General features: G+C 33.5%; 1 protein-coding gene across 1 annotated transcript; it reads right to left on the minus strand.

Moving 5' to 3' along the window:
* Positions 1–767: 767 nt before the first annotated feature.
* On the minus strand, positions 768–20496 carry LOC124360314 (vang-like protein 2). The gene is made up of 9 exons (XM_046813820.1): positions 19767–20496; positions 16347–16461; positions 12726–12933; positions 8801–9058; positions 8197–8348; positions 7357–7569; positions 5459–5633; positions 3897–4105; positions 768–3166 (listed from the first exon to the last, which is right to left on the minus strand). Exons 1-9 carry the CDS (start codon positions 19913–19915, stop codon positions 2948–2950), a joined length of 1698 nt encoding a protein of 565 aa, XP_046669776.1. The 5' UTR covers positions 19916–20496; the 3' UTR covers positions 768–2947.
* Between the last annotated feature and the right edge of the window lie 4685 nt (positions 20497–25181).

A 25181-nucleotide genomic window follows, 5' to 3' on the forward strand; every position in this document is an offset into this window, starting at 1 on the left:
CTCTTTAATATTTACAGCCCCAACCTTCCACTCCGGATTTAAGTTTTGAATTGTATTAATAACTTATTTTTATTATTGTTATCTCGTTACTATCACTTTAATACAATAGTAATTTCTATTAGGTTTTGTAAAACTGGTTTATACTGTTTGAAGTTAGTAAATTAGTAAATTTGAACCCCACCGATTTAGTCATGTTTTATTTTATGTAGTTACGCTGTCAGAGCAGTGTTTGTTCTCATATTTCAATGCTATCAAGTCAGTAGACATGATGCATGTGACATATACTGCATGAACAGTGGATGTCCACAAGATATGTAGTTACGCTGTCAGAGCAGTGTTTGTTCTCATATTTCCATGCTATCAAGTCAGTAGACATGATGCATGTGACATATACTGCATGAACAGTGGATGTCCACAAGATATGTAGTTACGCTGTCAGAGCAGTGTTTGTTCTCATATTTCCATGCTATCAAGTCAGTAGACATGATGCATGTGACATATATACTGCATGAACAGTGGATGTCCACAAGATATGTAGTTACGCTGTCAGAGCAGTGTTTGTTCTCATATTTCCATGCTATCAAGTCAGTAGACATGATGCATGTGACATATACTGCATGAACAGTGGATGTCCACAAGATATGTAGTTACGCTGTCAGAGCAGTGTTTGTTCTCATATTTCCATGCTATCAAGTCAGTAGACATGATGCATGTGACATATACTGCATGAACAGTGGATGTCCACAAGATATGTAGTTACACTGTCAGAGCAGTGTTTGTTCTCATATTTCCATGCTATCAAGTCAGTAGACATGATGCATGTGACATATACTGCATGAACAGTGGATGTCCACAAGATCTGGGCTAACAGCTAAGTTCAATAATACCTTATATTAGTTACATACAGCTAGAAAACTATACTTAGTTAGTATAAAGACAAGATTGGGAGCATATAACAGAATTCAAACATCATTCTAACACATCTAATTTCTATTATTTACTAAAACAATACTGTGTAATACAAGAGTTAACAGTAAGATCTTTTCAAATCTATGAAACATAGAAAAATCCAAAATAAAACATATTAAGTACCTGTTTCCTGGTAAATAATTTTACCATTCATAAAATTACCTGATACAGGCTAAAAAATTGATGTAATAACTAATAGAAGTTTGTTAAAGGTGTTTAACATAAACAATGTAATTAAACTAATAAAAATTAGATAATAAAATATAAAATGTTATAAAAATTTAAATCCAAAAATTAAGTTAACAAACTTATTATAGTATAAAAATATAAAAGTAAACAAGTAAAGGATTCAGTCTTGGTTGCAAAGAGATATTGTTACAACCCAAATATTGGGCATCAATATTTGATGATGTTGCCGAATTGAATTTTACTAATTTACATCTTATCTTAAATCTATCACCAACTAATAATGTTTCAAATTCAACCACAATACAAAAATTGGATCTATTGAAAATTTAAAATAAAAATTAGATATCTTGAAATATACTCAGGTTTCAGACCTTGTGCTTATACAAATACATGTACAAATCAAAACTCCTCTAAAAATGTTCACTTTAACCATTACATTTGTATTTATCAGTTAACTGATAACAATAAAACTGATTTGTCACAAAAATCAGAACCATATTGCAAACATATTGAAGTTAAATATTTAACTGACTTTAGTACAGAAGAATCCTGTTTAGATGACACTCTGAAAAAATTTCTGTTTGGATTAACCGAGTTCATTGTACAATAATTTTCTTAACCGTCATTATGTTTACTTGTAATTGTCTACAATAAATTAAAGTTTTGATTGTTATTGTGCAATACAAAGTACTGTCACTTATTTGTTACTACATTTATTGTTGGAACAAAGCTGGTTTACAAGAATGCACAACACCAAATTTTAGAGTTACTTATAAATACATGCCTACATGGTAAGAGGAAATATGGAACCTCAAATTCAATATTACATCAGTCCTAACACATTTTAAAGCATCTTGTACCTGTTGTTATCATAATATCAGAGGTGTTCCTCACACAAACCAGAATAATGTATTGAACTAAACTAAGATTATATCATTTTAAAATAACATAACTTATCTATATGAACTATTTGTGGTTGGAGGTCGGTTTGAGGTGCCTATCGGTCTGTTTACAAATGTTGAATTGTTTATAATAAATAATACTGTGAAAGCAAACAATTACATTTTATTTTTTATTACTAAAGATAACCAATAATATCCATTGTTGTTAAAGATAATTTTTCTTTAAATAATCTCTACTTTTGTGTTTTATTCTCTAGCTGAAGGTGCTCAGATTAGCTATATTTGGCTAGTGGATCTCAATGTAACAATAAGGTATGAATATACCTATGATTGTTTCTGAAAAGTATGGTTTTCTTTCAATACAAAAATAAGAAATATACAATAATAAGTGTTAATATAAAGTATTAAACATATAAAACTATGTACAAATATTAGAATAAAGAATTTGGGCATAATACAAGGCAACTCTTTAAGACAACTGGCCTTCTATGTAGAAACGAAAAACAAAAGAAAACAAATAACACTATGAGGCTCAATTTGAAACACAAGTTTTTTTATATTAATTGTAACAAAAAAAAAGTTTAATTCTTCATTGAATCAATCAATTTGTGTATTGTGGCTGAGAAAGAATACCTGCCTAAGAAGGAACCCCAGACATTGAGGTCAGATAGAGTATTTTGTTACATACGAGACGATAAGGAAACGTGAGTGATGTACGTAGTAGAGTATATACAAAACAGATGTCTTAAGTGAAGCACTTATCATCATTCAGATAAAATATACAAACCCTTGTTCTTGTTCAATACCATAACCCGTTAACAGTACGAAGTGCGCTAGTAGAAGTGGGGCTGCATGTTAATGTGGACATCCCCACAGTGAGCGTGGGGTCAGACCGACGTCTCAGAGTTGAGTCTCAACACAAACTTATTGGATTTGGGGTCCACCACCTCCTCCGTGAGATTGAAGTGTGGCAACTCACGCACCTGACACAGCAGTGATACGTCGTTCTGTCGCAACTGGAATATGGTGTTGGGTCCCAATGGCCGTGACAGCAGCTCGTCACAAATCAGTGACCATGATTGTACACTTTTCTGTTCCTTTTCATTCTGCAACAAAATATATTGGAATGTGATAATTTTTATAGCATTGTAAATAAATAACACAAAATAAATGGGACAAATCAATGAACAATGTTAAATATAAATTAAATATGTCATAACTATAATAAATCTCCACTGTTTGTAAATACCAGGTAGGAGTACGCCACACCACATGTCATGTAACAGCTTCGCTGAGGTTGGATGTACATTTTCTAAGTCTATGGCTATGGTTAATTCTAAAGATGTCCATCTGACAGACAGACAGACCAAGAGACAGACAACCATACAGAAGAAAAGAAATATTTACATCACAAAGCAGACAAAAGAGAAATTGTGTTAGCCTACTGAATAATAAGCTTCAATGATGTTCAGCCAAATCACATTGATGGGCAATAAATGTACCATAATAGAGCTCATTCTTGTATATGTACAAATGAAGTTTCATGCAAAAAGTAAAGTCTATGATTTATGGCTTTCTTCAGATATCTTGCGGATAGTTAGGCAACATCTATTACACATTACATGTTCAAATTTCATATGGTACATTAACACAAATTTATATGTAGTTACATAAAAATTATTTATAAAGTAAAAAAAATTGTATTATTAATTAGTATTAAAAAATTTGAGTGAAAAAGAACTAAAACACTTTGGAAAATGTATTGCCACATCAACCAATTTCCCAACATCTTAGTTATTAAGGTTATATCTAGAGATAGAGTGAAATGATCTCTACCTGCAGAACTGGAGCTGGGATGAGGAATGGCTCAAGGAAGGCGCGAGGCGATAGATCGTGGCTCAGACAAGAGGCAAGATGTGCGAGGATAGACTCCACAGTATGTCTGGGCTGCTGCCGAGTCACCCTCAGGTACTTTTGAAGTGCTCGTGCCAGAGATGGGAACACAGCCTGCGCCGCTTCATGTGGGTCCATTGGAATTGCAGGCACTGTTAATTCACAAATTTTGATCAATAACAAATTTTTCCAAAACCCATCAAACTTATTACTAAAAAGAGTGTAATATACATAATGATTACAGAAATTATGCAATAAAAAAATTAAATACTGTGAATTTCAAAGCCAAATCTCTCTATTCGTCTAAGATGTATAGGCCTTCATTAACAACATCAAAATGCATCATAAACTACAAGATTTGAACAATAGACACTCTGTATCTGGGACTGTTTGGAAATGTAAAATATAAAATAGAACAATGCACATTTTAAAATATTACTACAAAAATAAATTACTACTGTGCATAACTTTATTCTTGACTGAAACACAAAAAGATGTTACAGTGAAATGGTACACCTGAAAATATACTACAGTTACACAAGTTCTATTTATATGAAAACATCATTTTGAAAAATAATTTACCAGCGGTAATGCTATTAATATCTAAGACAGCATGCTTCATGTGGAATTTAAAGCACTTGATACCTTATCGTCTTTGATTAAAGTTTTAGATAACAGCATCATTTGTTTCCCGCTTTAGAAATGTTCATACAATAATTAGGTATGATTTCAAAAGTGATTTGACTGTTGTGATTAAAGAGAATATCACTGCTATTGAGAAAATGATAAAGGGATCCAAGATCACCATACAAAAATATTAGAACTCCCTGTAGATCGGTATGCCAAGTGTATGCCACTATTCTTCATGAACACTTCGATGAAAGGAAAGTTTCTTATCGGTGAGTTGGCCACACTGGCCAACTGAACCATATTAAAATATGTGTGAAATGAAGTCAAGAAATGCTGAATAAATAAATGGAGCACTGGTGATGAGTCTTTGATTTATCAGTTTCACTGAGAAACAAAGCCTCAGTCAACAGTTTGGCTCTTTCCTGATGATCCTTTTACCAATTGCAAGTACCTTCAAAGTTAAGAAATAATGGTCAAAATTAATATGAACATATGTCAATGTCATTTTTGGAAACCAGTGTATTACTGCTGAATGGTACACCAATACTTACATATTGTATTAAATTGTAAAACATTATTTGATAAAGGATATTTTTATCCAAAAACATTAAAACTGTTCACTTTACATGCAACAAAAAAGAGTTGTTTGAACCAATGTTAGCTTTTGATGCAAATCGTACAATGTGAGGTGTCCAGACATGTGATTAGAGTATGCTTCACATGTGCTAACAGGTGAATCACCAACAGCCTAATGAATAAAACACAAAACATTGAGTTAATTGCTCATAAGTCAAATATTCACAAGCATAAAATAAATATTTTATTGATTTATTTACAATATGGTCTATACACAATACCACAAAGTTACCACTAACCTGGCTCATGATGAAGGCGCTTGATATGAGTGAAAGCCTCTTCAGCTGCTGTGATGAGTCTTGCTCTTCTTTTTTTAACTCGTCTTTCATAATCATGTTCTTCATAAAAACGCTCATTATGGCTGGAGTCTCGCCTCCTAGCATGAGCAGTCAACACTGCCCGGGACTGGCTTTGCTGTTACAGGTTCAAAACAAAATTAGTACCATTTTATTTATTTATACCTTATTTAAGTAAATAATGCACATCTTTTATTATTACAAACTTACTCCTTTAAATGCTACAGGCATTTCCCAACGTCTTATGCATAAAGTATTTTCTTTAATTTACAAGCCTTTATAAAAATGTTTCTACTACAAAACTATTCAAAACTATTCTTTATTTTTTACACACTAAAGTAAAGATTATTATAACACATATCCCATTACACCAGAAAATATTTAAAAACCATTTTTGAATGAATTTATTACAAAATATTTTTAACTCATCAAGTTTTAACCAAAAGAGTGTGTGCCTAATATATTTTTAGATTTTTGGATTATATCAAGCGAAAATCATGGAAACTAACTAAATTTCAAGTACGTTTTTCTACAGCAAACATAAAATTGTAATGTAAGGGAAAGTTAAAATTAACTTCAAAACATGGCTTCAAAATTGGTTCTTTCTTAAGTTCGAGAAAAATGTAAAATACATATCCAAATGATATTATTTTGTTATTTTATAACAGGATGGCCACTACCAGTTTTCCTGGTCGAACATTTCTGATTCTCTAGTCCATTTTCAAATTAAATATAAAAATGTATTAAACCGTTACACAGAGTACAATAGTGACAGTTTCTCATCAAGTAATTTTCAGGAAATGCCACAAATTGCGGTAGTCCAGCAAATTTTGTCCCTAGCGGTATAAGCGAGAAATTTACTGATAAGTAGATGCAAGAGACTCACGGCGATGCACAAAAATAAACATAGAAAATATTAATTATACACCAAATAATATTAGTAAATTTTGTTATATATATCAATTTTTCATACAAAAAATGAAATAATAACACGTTAGCAATAGGTAATTTGTGTACTAATGCATAGTTATCATCCGTGGTTAGACTATTTGGATTTGAGATTCAGGTTCGACACATTACTAGTAACAATCTTTTATTTTCTCAAATATGTTCAGTTGTTTTACATACATTAATGTGCCTTTATAAATTTAGCATAGTTTAAATAGCTTTTAAACTATAGATTAAAACAATTTTGAACTATAAATAGCTACAAACTATATATTTTGCAAATTTACTTTTAATTGTTGCTCTATATAAAACTACGCACAGAAAAAGAAATATCGGTTTAAAAATGAAAGTAATAAATCGTTCTGACTCAGGTTGCAATATTTTGAAATTGGCTTTACATTTAACAATTTTGAGTCAACCCCCTCTCCCCAAAATGAAATTTTGGGGAAATGGGTAAAGTTATTACAGTGACTAAAAAGTTCACTTCTATTTCCTAGAAAGGTGTCCCGTGGTCAATTCCTCCATTTTCATCCATCAAAAACTAAACGGAGTATATCCATATTCTAACTCACATTGTATATACAACTCACACAGACTATATAAATTGCTTAGATTTTAAAAAGAAGCTGAAACCAGGTTAAATAGCTGTAATAACTTACTACAATAAATATTATTAATATTGGTGACTGGCATTGTATGCATAATCTAAGTTGGGAACACAGTGTGGCACTTAACATGTTATTTGCTTCTCTACTTGAAAATAGCTTAAATACAGTACACCAAACCATTCATTTAATTCCCTTGTTTGTAAGATGGGTTTACATATTTTGCTTATTAGAAGGCGTTTTAAGTTGGCTGGATTTTTAATGCTTTCATCGACAATCGATACTCACAGGTATTGTTGTGTTATTGATTCCATCAACATCATAAAACTTGAAGCTAGACGACTGCTTGCGAGATGACTTGGAGACAGGTATGCGCTCCAGATACGGGTTATAGATGGGGAACTCTGTGTAGTAGCGCTCCAACACCCACACAGCCGCTCGTTGGATACTTAGCTGACCGATGCAGTACGCTCTGCTCTCCCCGTCTGGGCTTCTTACAACCTGCACACACATTACAAAACCATCTAACACTATACAAAATGACTTACACGTTTACATGAATAAGAATTATCTTGTATAGTACATTATCATTGACATTATAGCAGTAAAAATAGTTAATTGTTGATTATTACTTACTGTAATCACTTATCATTGAGTATTGTACGAAAGTCCTAGGAATTTAAGTCACTACTTTTTACTTAGTTTTTGTAAAACAAGCCAAACAGATCTGTATAACTCTAAAAATAGAATTTGTATAAATTATCTCACAAACCCTCTGGCATTTATTACATGGTAACATCATCAATATTCCAGTACTCCTCCCATCATAGAGAATTTTCCCCTCCTGACACTGAATATTTATCACATCTGTTTATGTGAATTAATTGTAATCTTCTAGAAACCTAAAATATTGAATCCACAATGTTCTATTATACTAAGGTTTTAATTTTCTTAAAAATTACTATTATTTATTCGTTGGTCTGCTATTTAAATTGAATTGTATTCTTACAATTTTAAAAGTTTTAAAAAACAATAAAATTAATCAAAAATTATAGTTTTTTAAAATTATTTACGGCTGACTGAAACTGCACTCTTTGAAGAACAACTCATGTACTAGACAAATCATACCTTGATATAATACGTAGGCTGTAGATGTCTAACTTCAATCAGTACGACTGCCAAGTAATGAATAAACAGCAATGTGTCAGTAAGGTTGGAGGAGTAGGCAACCAATGCCCTGTACTCCAACACATCCTCTCCGGTTACTGACGCTCTCACACCTTCAACAAAACATTATTATGGTGTACAGCTTTACTGTATCTCAGGATAATTCAGAATAGCTAACAAAAAATAAAAATTACTAGGTCATAAACATATAAAGATCAGCTAGCAATACCTTCACACACACACACACACTCCTTCACATTTCTTTGATAATATTATTGATATCTCCTCTTAAATCAATGTTTTATGAGACATAATCATAACATTCGAATAACAAATCACTCTAATACCTCAAAATAAATCTCTTATATATTTAACATAGTCTACAAGTTTCCCTTTTTGGTTGCATCAACTAAAAAATAGTCAATACACTGTGGAAAACGTCAAAAATGTTCTTATATCACTGCTTCCACAATGTCTCATTAATTTAAAACAAAACACGCTTCCCACATTCTCTTTACAAATAATATTTGTTGGAGTAGGTATAAGAAATTTGATTTGCCATTACCTTCAGTTATCTGTACAATGTAGAAAAGCCAGTAGGAAAATATGCAGACCAGAACGAGTAGAAGCACAGTAGCTCGGAAGAGAAAAATGCGAGGCATGGTGGAGCGAGGCTTGCGCAGGAACACACCCCATGTGCCAGCTGCCAGCAAGACCAGCTTGAACACCAGTGACACAAGGAGTCCCTTGCACTCAGCCCCACAGGACAGTAGCTGTTGCCGCTGATGTGCACTCATGTTGGGCGCCAGCTCGGGGAAAAACCCTGCACATGAGGTATTATGTAAACATGATAGTTCAGAAGAGGAAGAATGCAAGGCATTGTGGAGCAATAATGTATACTGAATCAAGAGAAATAAATTGTAATGTCAACCTCGTAAGATCCTGCTGCTGTAGTAAGGTACTCTGTGACTAAGGATGAGACTGAACAGTGTACAAATGTACATATGCAACTGTTACGTATATAGATGCACGAAGTACGTTCTTAAACACCTAATCAAAAAGAGTGAATTTCCAGTACAATTTGGTAATATATCTAATAATGATATTAAATTTATCTACCATTTTTGTAGGGTAAAAAATGAGCTATTAAGAAGTCAATATATATATTTAATTTCTGGTAAAATCACAATTTAACACCCTTGTTATTATATAGTGTCACAAAATCGACCGCCTGTATTTGAAATTGGCTGTCACAGTTTTGTATAGCCCAGTGATCTTTACTGCACAACATTTATTTACCTATATCATCTTGAACACCCTTACATGCCATATTTGCCTAGGCAGCAGACTGTTCAAGTAAGTGCTCTTAACCCTTTAAGGGGTATGGATGTCATAAGACGTCTTCCTTTGACAGTCTAAAATGAGTAATGGATGAAATAAAAAAAAAAAAAAAAATACCAAAAGGAGTAAAAAATTAAAATCTTTAAAATCACTTAAAAATGTTTATTTACATTGAAAGTTTAATAAAAAAGGACTATGTGTTCAACAAGTCAATATTTCAGTACTTTTTCAAAATCAAATGTCTTATTTCCTCAGCAGCAAACTCAATCAGTATTGTCTGCCATTTGGACAACAGTAACAAACTAGATGGTTGTTTAACAAATATGTCACTCTCACAAGATAAATATGGCCACAGTATGCAGTATACAAGGAATGGCTAGTATAATGTGGCATATTCTGACAGCAAAGCGATGCGTGCGCGACGCGACCTTGAGTCGGTGGCTTCTACCGGGTTTCTACTGCGATCTGGTGGTAAAATCAGATTACAAGTAAATGTGAGTACCAACAAGGAAGTTAAGTATGTTGCGGATAGATGGAACCACTTTACAGACTAATCTACCTAAAGGTAATCAGTAATAGCAATGCATTTACGATAATACAAAAATACAGAGGCTAAACGTCATATGACATCCTTACTCATTATGTAGCGTTTACACGCACTCCTTAAAGGGTTAAGTAAAACTTTAACATGTGAACAACAATACAAAAAGAGATGTGCTAAAACCAAAGATTACAATTTTAACATGTACTTAAAATACATGTCACGCAACAAAACTAAAAATAGAAGTTTGCCATATAAAACTGTAATAATACCAAAACAACATACAGACATAACAAAACAAAAGTTAATGTTTGAATCTGAGTTAAGCTTCCAGCTGAGGAAAAAGTTTTCTACACTTTTAATCAGATGTCCAAACAGACTACGGTGACTGAGATACTCAGAGAGACTGTAGAAACAGTTTTAAAGAAGAAATTCAGCAGCAAGCTTTCTGAGACATGACTCGTGTTTTATATGGTCTGGGCAATTATTACACATTTTTAAGCAGATGTGCGATAAACATTTTTCAAAACATGTGTTTCTGTGGATGGGATATTGCAAGATGTTAGAATTTCTGATTGAATAATTATGATGGTAATTCCTTTCAAAACATCTACGGGAGTGTGGTTTGACAAATACGAGCCACAGGAGGATAAACAATGGAGGAAGTGGAAGTATTTGAGTTTTTTTATGCTGCTTACAGGTTTCCCTTGGTCCTAATCCACAAAGAATTCTAATATCTCTTTTCTCCATTCTGAAGACTCTCAGTGCTTCCATGCAATTTCTCTCAAATATGAGGCCGTAAGAGATGAGTGAGTAAAATTACTCAAAGTAAACCTGTCTCAATAACTGAGAAATCAACAGATGAAGATAGTAATGCAAGATAAGCTTTAATGAGGTGAGGGAGTAAAGAATTGACCTACTGCTACATTTTGAGTACATTGCAAATACTCATTTTTTCCTTTGTTTCATGTGTATTATTAAAAGGATATGAGCATTAATTCCACAACAAATATTACAAATATCTATAGATCATTTAATATCTTAGGTTTACAGAAGAAACTCAAGATGAACAATGATCTTACAATATGAACATCCTGAACAACTCTTGCAGTTAGCATTAGTTAGTTAGCTAACTCAAGAGAGTTAGCATTTGGCAATACAATACTTACTCTTTTTTTGAATCAACAGCATCAAAATCTATCAGTACACTGATAAAAGGTGATAGAATGCTCATGTACTGGCAATTTCATTGATTATTAGACGCTGATCATTCTCAATTAGTTCACAAATAGCACAAATTCTATACTGGGACATCTATTGTGACTTCTGTTTTCCAATGTTACATACACTTCTTTGAACTTTTTACCCAACTCATACACTAAACACGTGATAGTCTTATTCCTAGACTGATTAGTCAGTCTAACAAAAATTTCAATTGGTTTGACACCTTTTTTTGTTAAATATTTATAATAATGTCATGTGCAACTGCAGGATTAATTTTGTGTTTTTTTTTAATTTCTAGACATGGCTACAACGACAAAAAACAGCATTGATATTGCATTTTTCTAGTTTTTCCCTACCCTAGCTCCCCACTACCACTATTACTGTATGGCATTCTGCTTCAAAATGTACACTTTCTACCGCAACAAAAATGTTGTTTACATTTCACTGACCCTCATACATGAACATTACAAAATTAATGTCTACATAACAAAATGTTTTATAAAAACAGGCAGAATTGTGCCAAGTTGTTGTCAGTAGAGGGTGGATCAAACATCAACAAAACTTTTACACAATATCTTTTATAACAACCAAGTGTATGAGTGGACTTAAATGTTCAAAGACAGGTGTGAAACGGTGGAAAACGAGTCACAATAGGCGTCCAAGTACTAGTTTGACTGACTAGTACATTTGTGCTGTTCATTAACTTCTTAAGAGTGATCAGCATCTAACAATTAATGAAATTGTCAGTAAAATAGAAATTACCCTTGGTAATGTGCATTCCATCATCACAGAATATCTAAAAAGTTTGTGCAAGAAAGGTTCCAAAGCTTCTGACTAACTAATAAAAAAAGATTCAAAAAGGCATTTTCCAAAGACTTCTGAATCGATTTATTAGAGAATGGAGTGTTTTTGTTTTTTGTTTTTTTTTTTTTTTTTGTTTTTACCGGATAGTAATCTTTGATGAGGGCCTATCACTACACCCCTGAATCCAAAATGGTGAATTAAAGACTATGCTCGACCTGTGAAATCCAAACATGGCTATCAGCTGGAAAAGTTCTCAAAATATCTTCTTTGACTAGGAAGCCGTTTTTCTCACTGACTATTTATGTGAACATCCTAATGTAAACACTACAATAATACGGACGTCAGGGTTAAAAATCACTCATTAGTATTCAAGTCTGCTTTATATGATTTTGTAAATCATGCTTGCATTGTAAAGGTGTGTATCATAGCAATAATTAAACACACAAGTAACTAAACTCACAAGCAATATTCTCTTCAAAGTCCTCATAGAAATCGGAATTAATACTTAATTGTAAAATAGAAATTTAAACATATTTATATACTCTATAGCACATACAAGTAGGATAAGACAATTGAGAACCTAATTTAGGCAGGACGACCATAGCCAGAGGGGAGACGAATGCTACAGCTGACAGGATGACAGTCAACACTGAGCCCATGTAACGGTGACAGAGGAAGCCCATCCCAGTGTCAGGATCTGTGGGCCATAGACTCACGTCTTCCACCGATCCCGACTGCTCCGATGTGTTGCCTGTCACTGCTGTCGTATTTTCACCCCAATTTTCATCCTGAAACAGATGTTTTTAGACATCAATACAATAAGATCAATTATCTTGTTAATTTATCTACATTTGTGAAGAGTCATTACGTGTCCAGAATATTTCACCATTAAAGTAAATAATTAATAGTCAGTAATAATTGTGATTTGTATAATGAGATATAAATACAAGGGAGTATCGAAAAGCTTCTAGAAGAGCTTTGCTGTGAGTGGGGCTTATGCAGTAAAATATTCTGCTGCTATGTATCAGCTCATTGCCATTTTAGTGCCGTCTGAATAAGTGACCTGGCTTGTTCTGTTCTGTAGTAACAGTTTTGGCTGTTGTTTTTTTGTGCTATTTTCTTTTTTTATGATAGCTGTTTTAGGTGAACAGCATGCAGCTGTGTATTATTGTCTCCTGCTCGGTAAAAATACCGTTGAAATTGTTTTAATGTTGAACACAGCCTACAAGATGCCGCTACGAGGAAAAACTCGTGTACAAGTGGTTTACTTGGTTTAAAAATGATGACATGTCCTTTGGTGACAAGCCTCGTTCTGGACGTTCATCTACTGCCCAAACAGATGAAGAAATTGTGCTTGAAGAAAACACTAGAGATTAGTGGGTTATCTTAGAGCTTAGTTCAGAAAATTTTATCTGAAAATTTAGGAATAAGATAAGTCCCTGCCAAGTTTGTCTTACGTTCCGACTTACAATCAAAAAGAATGTCGAGTGAAACAGGTCGTGATTTGAAAGAAAATTTTAAACCCGAAACTATTTGTGTTCAAAATTAAAACCATTTCAACGATATCTTTACTGAGCAGTAAATGAAAATTTACAGCTGCGCACTTTTCATTCAAACTTGACATCTTAAAAAAGGAAAATAGCACAAAACAAACAGCAAATACTGTCACTACAGAAGAACAGAACAAGCCAGGTCGACATTCCAGGTGGCACTGAAATGGCAACGAGTTGCACTGCCGACACCTAGCAGCAGAAGTTTATACTGCATAAGCCCTGCTCAAAGCAGAGCTATTCCGGGAACTTTTGGATATCCCTTGTAAATTTTTAATTGTTGAAAATGTTAATTTTATTACTTAAAAATATTTTACCTCATCTGAATATGTACGAATAAAAAAATCCAATTACCTTAAATCCTGTATAATTTTAAAAAATTATTAAAATATATAAAATTAAATACTACCAAATTACAAAACTAAATAACAAATTTGTGGAATTTCAAAAAGATTTCAGTGTACTGTAGGATGAATACATTTTTTGATCAATCAGATATCTCATAGAACTACAAAACAAGTTCCCATCTCAGTTTACTGTCATTAAGTAATGAAATGTAACAGTAGGTAGGTTACTAGGAGGACCTAGAAGTAGAATTTTAATTGTGAACTATGAAAGTAGTTATCAATTTCAAATATTATTTACCCTCAACTCTTGGCAATGTTACAACAGTTAATTAGATAACTCATATGTAATTTTATTAAAATCTTTTTATTAATTACTCAAATTTAGACAGTAATACAATAAAAATACAAAGTGCATGCCAATTCTAAATTGGCAAATGGAAGGAGGGGTTGTGAGAGAGAGAGAAAAAGAGACTAAAATATATAAAAATATGGTTTTCTAGCACTAAAAATAAGTGATTAAAAACACTCAGAATCTGTGCTCCAATTCTGATCAGTTTTTGCTACGAATGTCAGCATACCAAACATGCTCTGTGATTAAAACATACCACTAATGGAACAAATTTCACTCCCAGCAGCATCATTTTCCATTACTTACCCACTCATCGGTAATCTCCAACAATAAGTAACCTAATCACAATACAATTATAACAATGTATTACAGCTGCGACACAATAGTCTCGATCAGTGTAGGAATATCTGGCCTTACACATAAGGTTAACCTTAGAATTTTGCATGTTGAGATTTATTTTCATGGTGATTTACATTTTAGGCTACAGTTTCATGTTAATCTTGGGTAATTCTTCTTCGAAAAATATGAGCACAAAAATTTTAAACTAATTTAAACCATGAATAATGTTTAAAAATAATAAATTAAAAGTTAGCTGTTAACAATAGGGTTCTTACTACTTAAAACTAACTGTAACTCTAGTTAGATTTTAATTAGAGCTTAAATCTTAATTTTGGTCTTTCAGATTGATGTCAGTAACTTTTTTTAATCTTACACTTGAAATTGTTGATAGGGCTTAACTACTATATGACAGGTTGTAGAGTCTTAGTTTTAATGGGTGATGGGAATAAAAAGTAGTAGCCTACTTGCTGCTGCATTATGCTGATCTTGTAGCAATTACTTTGTTTACAGTGAATAAAAATGAAAGTGCTACTTACTAAGGATAGTACTTTCTTCAAATTTTCCGGACCTGGTAGTATTTGCTCCAGAGTCATGTGACTAAAACAAAAGGTATTATCTTGCTATAGAAACTGCTTTGTATTTAGAGTGTGACGTAGGTCAAAACTTTTACAGTTTCAGGAAGAATGTGTAAATTTTTAACTGCTGAGTTTCTGCCTGAAAGTGATGACACAGGAAGCTTTGACACAAAATTATTAAATTTCATCTCGTTGTGGTTAATCTAGAATTTTAAGTTGGAGTGGCTGAACCTATGTTGAAGTCCAAGATTTTTTTGGATGCTATTATACTTGATATTTTTGACTTTTCAATGAGGTTTTTTCCGAGTACATTCAGGACCTCCAGCTTAATTATTGGACAATCATCATAAAGTGATTTTGAGTGTCTCTTATGGCAATTGAGCCTTATATGCTTATCTGAATTGGAGAAGGAGCCAGAAGTCCAAAAATGTAGAGTAACTGTGATGTAGTAGATGATAAGGAAGTAACAACAACCATCTGTTCTGGACACCCTGTAGTATCAACTACCTGGTGACACATTTGTTTTATTCACTTTGTTTCAAATTTCTATTACTTCATAGTAGTTGATGCGAATATATTCACTTCTTTTTATTCACTTCACCCAATATATACATATTTATATTAGTCAATGTTATGTTATAAAACATTTAAATCTTGTAAATGATTTATTTTTGATAGTTTAAAAACATTTGGTTAGACGATTTAATGATAAAAATCTTGAAATTGTTTAATTTCTTACTTATTTCCCTCAATGCCCACTACCATTATAATTACAATTAAGAAAATAATTTACTATAATTAAATACAAAAATGGTAAAAATACATTTTTATTTATAAAAATAAATAAGAAATACATTATATATCTCCATTATACATTTAATAATAATACATTATGAACTGCATACAATTAAATTACTTTAAAATACAATAATTGCAACAAATAACAGTAAAACTTTAATAACATTACAAATGTATTTCCAGATAGTATAACATGTATTATTATACTTTAAATTGTGATCATTTTATGTATCCAGAACTAACCTGTGGCAAGATCTGAACTTCAATTACTTCTTGTCCATCTCTATTATCATCGGCTAATGTAACCGCAGTCTGAAATGGAGCCATGATTTCACCTTTTCGTTGACTTTTACTAGTTCTACAAACAAACAAATTTAATTAATTATTTGGTTTCATTAAAAAAGTAATCAACATATATTACACATATTTAAACCAAGAAACTATTAACTTTTCTTAATATGCTAAACTGCAGGTATTTAACCCATTAATCACTTATTAAGGTACTGTTCCATGACATACGAAGCCGTATTAAAACAACCAACACAAGATAGCGACTTGGTGGCTATTATGTGTGTAAATATTTCTTTACTTTTATTATGGACTCAAGTTAAACAAAAAACAAAAATACTATGGGTACTTTGGGATTATACCGACCACACCTAGACATTAATCGTTATTTGACATTTTGCTTCTACAAATTACTAGATTAGTGTAGAACAATATTTCGTCAATATAAAACAGGAATTGTCTTATCGCAAACCTTATAACGGGATCTCACCCCATTAACAATTGATAATCGTTGTAAGTTTGTAATTTTGTAATTAAAGAGTTGTTTTTTCGTTCTATCATGTTTGTTTCTATAACTTTATATTTTTGGGTTCTTCATACTGGTGTGGTCGGTATAATCCCAAAGTACCATACTATGTATATGTAAACTGAAAAAAACACAGAATTTAAATCAAGGTACAATACTATATTTTTGCACTTTTTCTGACTATTTGGGTAATTGAATTGTCGTCAATATGATATTTTGGTAAAATTATCAACCTGTGTTTTATACTATAGAAACTAAGTTAGTACTTATACTTTGGATAGTTACAAATTATTATATTCTTTTCTACATTTATTTAATTTGCTAAAAAAATAGTAGCTCAGTTAACGAAATCAATATAAAATTAAATTTTTGTGAGACTTTACCAAATCCTTAAGCTTACTAACAGCCTACCACTTTGCATGATTTAACTTTTAGTGGAAAGTATTTTAAAAGTGTTAAGGATAGCAATACTAAACAAAATAAGTGAGATGAGCCGATTAAGAAAAATTCCTGCACAAAAGTAAATCCCTCAATATAAGAAATTTGGGCATTTTAGTATTAACCAAAGGACACTATTTTTTAAAACTTTGTCTGACCCGTGATCTAAAAAGGCTGCAGTATAATAAGCAGCTACCATGACAATCAAATCACAGTACCAAATTATCAATTAGAAATACCTAAACTATCTAATACAAAAATATTCTTATTATAGTTATTTACAAATACTTCTGGCTTACTATTCGTAATGTACTGTGTTATTTGTATCACAAGCTGTCAGACATGTTTATCTTAAAAATAGTAAAAGGTAATAAAATGTTAGACTTTTTTACATTTTATAAACACACATAGTCTAGCCTATATCTAGTTTTTTTGTTCATCATTAAATTATTAGGTAAATCTTAAGATCAGCGACTACCGCTCCGATCGCCGTAATTTTTTGCATACTAACACAGGTTAACGTAATTTCACCCAAAAAAATAGTCCCGATTATTGCTAACATATAAAAAACCCCTTTTTTCGGCAGTACAATGTTGGCAATACAAAACACATAAATAACAAGATTTTCGACTATCAAACTAAAAACAATGGCTGACCATGGTTGTTTTTATGAGTTGACAGTAGTCACGTGACAAACAGGAAAGTTTCCGATTGGCCAGGCGGATCATGTGACCTATAGGACGGCTTCGATTGACCGCCAGACGTAAACAAACAAACCCACATGGACAAGGAATAATTAGTGAAGTTATTGACATGGCGTGCGATGGTTCTTGTCACACGCTAAAAAGACCCTAGCTTGCCTATAAGATTCAAAACTCAGATGCTTGCCCGCTGCGCAGCGCTTTGCGCTGCTTGCTCTTTTAGAAAAAAATTAACTCGAGCTTGCAAAGTCCAAGCCCAGATCACGGCATGACTGCTTACACACACAAAACTCAGACAGAACTAACGCAGGTTTCATTACAGGCAAAAGATAAGCGGTGTGCGTTTATCACTGATAAGATAAGACGAGTTTATGCTAGAAGTAGTACCTGGACTACTGCCCTACGAACTAATAAGACCAAAAAAACGAATAAATGCACTGTCAGTCCAAGGTTTTTTTTTTTAATTTTATTTTTTTCAAAATTTTTTTTTGGGGGGGAGTAAACGGCTACGGCGATAATCGGGACTATTTTTTTCGGTGAAATTACGTTAACTGGTGTTAGAATGCAAAAAATTACGGCGATCGGATCGGAGCGGTAGTTGCTGATCTAAAGATTTACCAATTATTACCTTATGTTAGATATAAAAATATCTGAACCATAGCCTATTGTAATTTGAATGACCTAGGTATATAACATAATAATTTCTTTAGACAGTTTTGTTTAGGTACTTAGGATAATCATGAATATCGACGATTTGATTGTGGTGGTGGACGCTTATTATACTGCAGCCGCATTTTCAGTAAAATTAATAATTTTATGAATTTTCAAGAAACCTCCTGTGGAAAACTTCAAATACACCTATCATTTACAATAAACATAGTACTCATCACTGGGAGGATTAAAAAATCGGCTATATAGGCTACCTTACTTAAATACCAAAATCCCAATTAATGATTTGAACCATGAGGGGTAGGGTATGATAAGCGGACCCGGTTTTTTATATCAAAATTGGCAAACGATATTACTTAATCAAACCATCAATATAATCAATCGATACTGATTAATTATTTTGAACAATTAACTTTTAATAATCTGTATCAACAGCTGTAAACACTTTCAAATAATACTCGTAGTATAATGTAATATTTCAACTAAATATAGGCTAAGTAACATTTGATTATTAAAAATGGCAGTCAATTTTAGAAAACTACATGACATTGCTTTGAAAGATGATAAGACATTCTTTTGTGACTTCAACATGTGGGACTCATACCAAAAAACCCATTATGTGAAATTTGTGGGAAAGAAACAACTGTAACTGTGAGAGGAGCAAATATGGTCGTCTTCAGTTTTCCTAATTTTGGTTATAATAATTTGTTTGATCACTGTAAATATTAAATTCATATTTTAATTTAAAACATGATTGTTATTGAGGCCTATAGGTACTTTTAAATTGATTGATAGTCTTAGGATTTGACATACAAATATTAGGTATCGATGATTACATTCTTCGATATAAAAAAGCCGGGTCCGCTTATCGTACCCTACCCACCATAAGAATTGTACAAAACCATCTAACCCTCGATCATTTTTGGCCTAACTTACACTACAGATATCTTATTCTACAACCTATAGATGCCCACGATAGGCCTAAAAAGCTGAAACTAAACATATAACTATACATATAAGAATATGTGAAATGTAACTTACCTGTTACTTCTATGGGAATGGCTTCGATGACTAGAACGATGACCATGTGATCGTGACCTTTTAGATCTTGAACTTTGTTCACTCAAAGCAGACTTTACAGATTCTGTCTCCATTGCTTGGTTAATTGAACATTCCAAAAGATCATACATGGAGTTTTTCTAATAGTGTTGCACACCTTCATTAGAAGAGTTTTCTATTAAAATATGCGTTTTAAACAATGAAACCCATGAGCTAGTTATAAGACAATTTTAACATATACACAATTAGAAGCAGACATAACCACCAAAATTCTTAATTAGCTAAGTGCCTCCCTGGTATAAGTAATAAAAATTACTAGCTCATCCTGAGCAGGAATATAATAATGTACTTTAAATTTTAATATTATATCGTAAGGCTTCTGGTTTAAACGTTTAAAAGTTGATAAACATAAATGGGTCCACTCTTCTATTCAACCCAAAATCCATAGATGTCTTCGGCTATACCTCCAACAATCACCAGAATTTTACACTATTTCCAATAATTTCACATCACCTATTCAAGAAAATACTCACTCAATGTATAATAATCACTATTATTTGAGTTTCGAAACACTAAAATATTGAAAACACCCTCCCCTCAACTTTAGTATTCTTTAGTGCTCACCAGTCCCGTCAATTCCCTTCCATAAATTTCTGAAATGTCAAGTTGATTGTGTAGTGTGTTCAGTGTTCACAATTAATTCAGCCCACCAATGCCTGCCACCACCAACCACCAATGGCCGATAGGCATTCGGCAGTCTGAGCTCAGAACATACAACCAAATATTTTAATAGGAATAATATGATCCAATTCTGAGATTAATCAACAACGAATCCAATCCAATGCTTATCTAGAGAGGAAACATTGTTAAGGTAAACCTGGATACCTATATATTTTACTCACGTTTTAAATTTGATCAATAGTGCGGAACACGAGGGCCAATTTGCATATTATAAGAACATCATTATATCTATGAAATAGATATATTGTCATTCACAGAGTATAGTATAAATTCAAATGGGGGGTAGAAAAAGGGATCCAAATTTAAAAGATTGCCAAAATTTATGTGGTCTTTACATTGACTTAGGTCATAAATTTAAGTAACACGATATTTATAGACATTACGAAGCAAGAAGTATTTATTTACTATGAGAAACTCCATTTAAAATTGAGATTACGACTGTTTGTTGCAATAGCTGTGTTCATTACTAGGTTACTGTAAATAAACTAATATGAAGCAAAATAGCTTAGTGTCGAGAACGACGGTAAAATATCTAACCTAAAGTGATAGTGATACAATGGTGTTGATATTACACAACTGTAAACATATAAACTAAACCAACAAAAATAATAACAACTTATAATAAATAATATAACAACAACAGCGATAACGGTAATAAACAGAGACAGATGTAACCGACAGTAAAACAACTACAAACAACTCTATAATAACATAAAGATAACTATATGTCAACAAAATATAATAATAATTAGAATATTAGGAACGAACAGTTGGACATAAAATTATTTTAAAAGCACCGACCATAATATAAACTGCAATCAATGTACAAATATTGTTCTGTAGTAGTATACTGAATACTTATATAAGTGTATAAAGATACAGTCAGTTCCTGCTGGTATCCTGAAGGATGGTCTTGAGTTTACGCTTGAAACTGGTGCTGCTGTGGTTCTGAAAGACGTCGACATAGAGGGAAACAGCATTGCCCAACTTCAAAAGTCTCGGGAATGGGAGCATGTTGTAGGTAATGCGTTTGGTGAGACCGTTTGACGAAGAGGTCTTAGGATATTGTGTTGAGCAGTATTTTGAACTTTATGAGGGATAATAACTCGGAACAGCCCACCTCGCCGATAAGTATCTTGTAGAGATTAAATCAGTCCACAATCTTACAACGCAAGTGGAGAGGATCATGTCCGAGCTGGACCTCAATTTCAGAAATGAGGGAGTTCAGGTGCCGATAGCCTAATTGCAGTACTATGAACTGAAAGAATCTGGGCTGAAATGATTGTACTCCTTTGGTGAGTGAAAGGTAGGAGTGAGTATATTTTAATCCTAGAGTAATAAGTCGCTATAAGACGAGGTGTGAGGCGAAAATTATTACAAACAATAAATTAGCAGAAAGCCATTACCATTGGATCCTGTCCGAAGAAAGACATTGTTAGCATCAATATTATACTGCGAATGCTGAGTTTAGCTCCAGACCTTCCGCTTAATGTGGCGTCCGAAATCTGACGTTTTCACAGACTTGGCTCATAGGATCTGGAGTACACATCTGTCTGAAGAGATCTAAAAAGAACTCGGCAACGGAGAAGCTTAAAACGAACTCTTGGAAGCGTAAAGGTGGAAAGGGTTGATTTAATGCGAACTCCAAATTCCAGGGTCAAGTCTGTGTGACAGCGTCAGAGATGCTGCATAGAGTGGAAGGTGAAATTGGGCTAAACCTCAACATTCCCACCATAGCTACGTTCGTACTACTACTAGAAGAAATACTTGTAGAATACTTGAAGTGGCATTGCCGTTGGTAAATAAATATCATACTGTCGAAATAAGCCCAGGATCGTATACTGGTTATTTCAAAGTGTAGTAGACTTCATGATGTGTATTCAACTCCTGGGTATAAACAATACACAAGTTTTTGCAAACACTCCGATTTGCAAACTGAATTGGTTTTATAGAGTTCCTTGAGAGGCTAGTTAGGAAACACTTGCGTTTTGTTTAATTGGGCTCCGTAACACTAATACTGCAGTTTATCTTTCCTCTGACTTCTTGGTTTTTAGTATCTTCTGTGTATACAATCTTAACCAAATCTATATGCAGATGGTAATGTGTCGATTTCCGGACTAAGGACCCTATGCAAACGTGGTCGGTTTTCCAACCTTTTATTTGTTTAACTATTTTGGTGATATGATACTGTGGTGTGTATTAAAACTGTTGATAATTAAATAACAGTTTAACAATATCTGTCTGGAAAATTTGCGGTTAAGCCTGTTTATGAGAGTACAATAATTTTAAGAAATAAAAAACGAATATTTAAATTAAATCCTTATAATATCTTTAGAGCAAATAAATATACCTATCTTCGTTGATATAATAATTTGTTAAGAACTGAATAAAATACTGTAATTATTTATATTATGTGTATATCTATGTGCATTAAACCCATTTGAAATAAATATTGTATGTTTTATGAAGCTAGGATTGAAAACAAATGCATTTAGGGTGAAAGTACTAGAGTCTCAGAGTGAAAAGAATTTTCATTATTTTTAAGGCACTATTTTGGGGCCTTTTTAGTGAAGATTACTTTATAAAACATGCCATCGTAATGTGATCCTAAAGTAACGTTCTTACTGTTAAAATGTTGTCAAAGGGGTTGAAATTTTACTATAAAACCTGCTAAACATGCAAAAGACTTTTATTAAGTGGCGCACCCACAAATGTTCTCTAGGCGGAGGTGTCCGGAACACCGGGGAGTCGGGGATATGAAAAACCCTCCAGGTCAGTAGGGGGTCCGAGGGAAATTATTTTAACTTTAGGTCCTAAAATCAATATTTTACATTACTTCTGAAGTAATAAAAGAGGGGCATATATCAGGGCAAAGTGTATAAAGTTTAAGGTAAACCCACTCTACTACCAATCACTAGGAAGCTTATAGATATATACTAAAGTATTCTACAACAAATACAGTTTATGTGAAGCATATTCAGCTAAAGCAAAATTTAATCACACAGTTACTGATGACCCTCATGTCATGTGCAATCTTTTGCTGGCTTCTTCGCCTCAACTTTCAATCCCAGGGATGACACAACTTTAGACTTTCATTTTGCTAGCAACTTCAATGTAAATCGCTTCCATGTAAGTGAGGAAAGAGTACGGAAGGAGCTGAGTCACTTGATGTCAACAAAGGTAATGGTCCTGATCTCATCCCACCTATAGTTTCTCAAGAAATGTAGCGTTCCGCTTTCAAAGCCTCTCACCAATTTACTTAACAGACTATTTATGGACGGCATCTTTCCCACAGGCACTCAAGTCCAGTTATGTTGTGTGCCGATTCCTAAAACACCAAATGCTACTGATGTCACCAGCTTCAGGCCAGTCGTCATCCAGCCTGCTTTGCTAAGGTTGTGGAAGGTTTAGTGCTGGAATTGATATCTAATGACATAAAGAGTATCATTGTCCCCCAACAACATGGGTTTTGCAAGGGTCGTTCCACCCAGACCAACCTTGTCATCTACACAGACTATATTCTTTCTGCGTTTAATCGAAGACATCAAGTGGACAGCATTTATTTAGACCTTTCCAAGGCATTTGACAAGATTAGTCACTCACTTCTGATTTCCAAGCTCGAAGGATATGGTTTCTGCGGACTCTCTCTAGAATGGTTCAAGAGCTATTTAAGTGGACGCTCGCTGAGGGTCAAACTTGGAAACCATTTGTCCTGAAAGAATTTCCTCCCACCTCAGGTGTCCCACAGGGGTCCAAGCTTGGCCCTATTCTTTTCAACTTGTTTTGTCAACGACATCATCAGCCACCTATCATCGGAATATCTCCTCTTCGCAGATGACCTCAAGATATTCAAAGAAATCTACTCTCGTGATGACTGTCTCAATCTTCAACGTGATCTGAACCTAATTGCTGAGTGGTGCGATGATAATAAGATGGTCATTAACTCAACCAAATGTCTTACAATCACCTTCTGTCGTCTGAAGAATCCTGTTGCTTTCATTACAACTGTATCCGGCGACATCAAGCGAGTGACCTCGATAAACGACCTTGGAGTAAGTTTGACTACAAATTTGTCACCCGATGCACACATTGATGCGGTATCTTTGAAGGCAAACAAAATGCTAGGATTCATTTTTTCGAATGTCTAGAGGGACGTTCGGTGACGAGACACTACTGCTCTTGTACAAGGCTTTAGTTCGGTCTAATCTGGAATATTGTACTCTTGTTTGGTCCCCCTCATTACGGTTCACAAACTACAGAGTATTCAAAACAAATTTTGCAGACTTCAAGGAGTCCGAGAGGTATGCCAGCCTATCGGGAGGTCTCTGTCCCCGCACTTGAGCAGGAATTTCTTCTGCCTACGCTGGAGTGCAGAAGGAGAATGTTTGATATTATTTTCCTGCACAAGCTTATCAACGGGGCGATCGATTCACCAGAGCTTCTGAGTAGGATATCCTCTTGGTGCCTGCTGGAACCAGATCCAGGAATATGTTTTTCAACCTGCCACCACTCAAACAATTACAGCTATCACGGTCCTATTGCTCGACTTCATAGGCGTGGAAACAGCATTCCTTCCGATGGTGATATGTTTTATGACAGCATCGCACACCTTAAAAAGAGACTGCAACAGTAATGAGTGATAGAGTTTTTTCCCCT

This window comes from Homalodisca vitripennis, chromosome 4 (assembly GCF_021130785.1).
Source record: "Homalodisca vitripennis isolate AUS2020 chromosome 4, UT_GWSS_2.1, whole genome shotgun sequence".
NCBI lineage: Eukaryota > Metazoa > Arthropoda > Insecta > Hemiptera > Cicadellidae > Homalodisca > Homalodisca vitripennis.

Coding starts and splice junctions, on each gene's coding strand:
- LOC124360314 (XM_046813820.1), bottom strand. CDS start 19,915: ATGTATGATCTTTTGGAATGTTCAATTAACCAAGCAATGGAGACAGAA. Junction 12,934..16,346: donor AAGTTCAGATCTTGCCACAG/GTTAGTTCTGGA, acceptor CATCTGTTTCAG/GATGAAAATTGGGGTGAAAA. Junction 9,059..12,725: donor GGTCGTCCTGCCTAAATTAG/GTTCTCAATTGT, acceptor CCTCATGTGCAG/GGTTTTTCCCCGAGCTGGCG.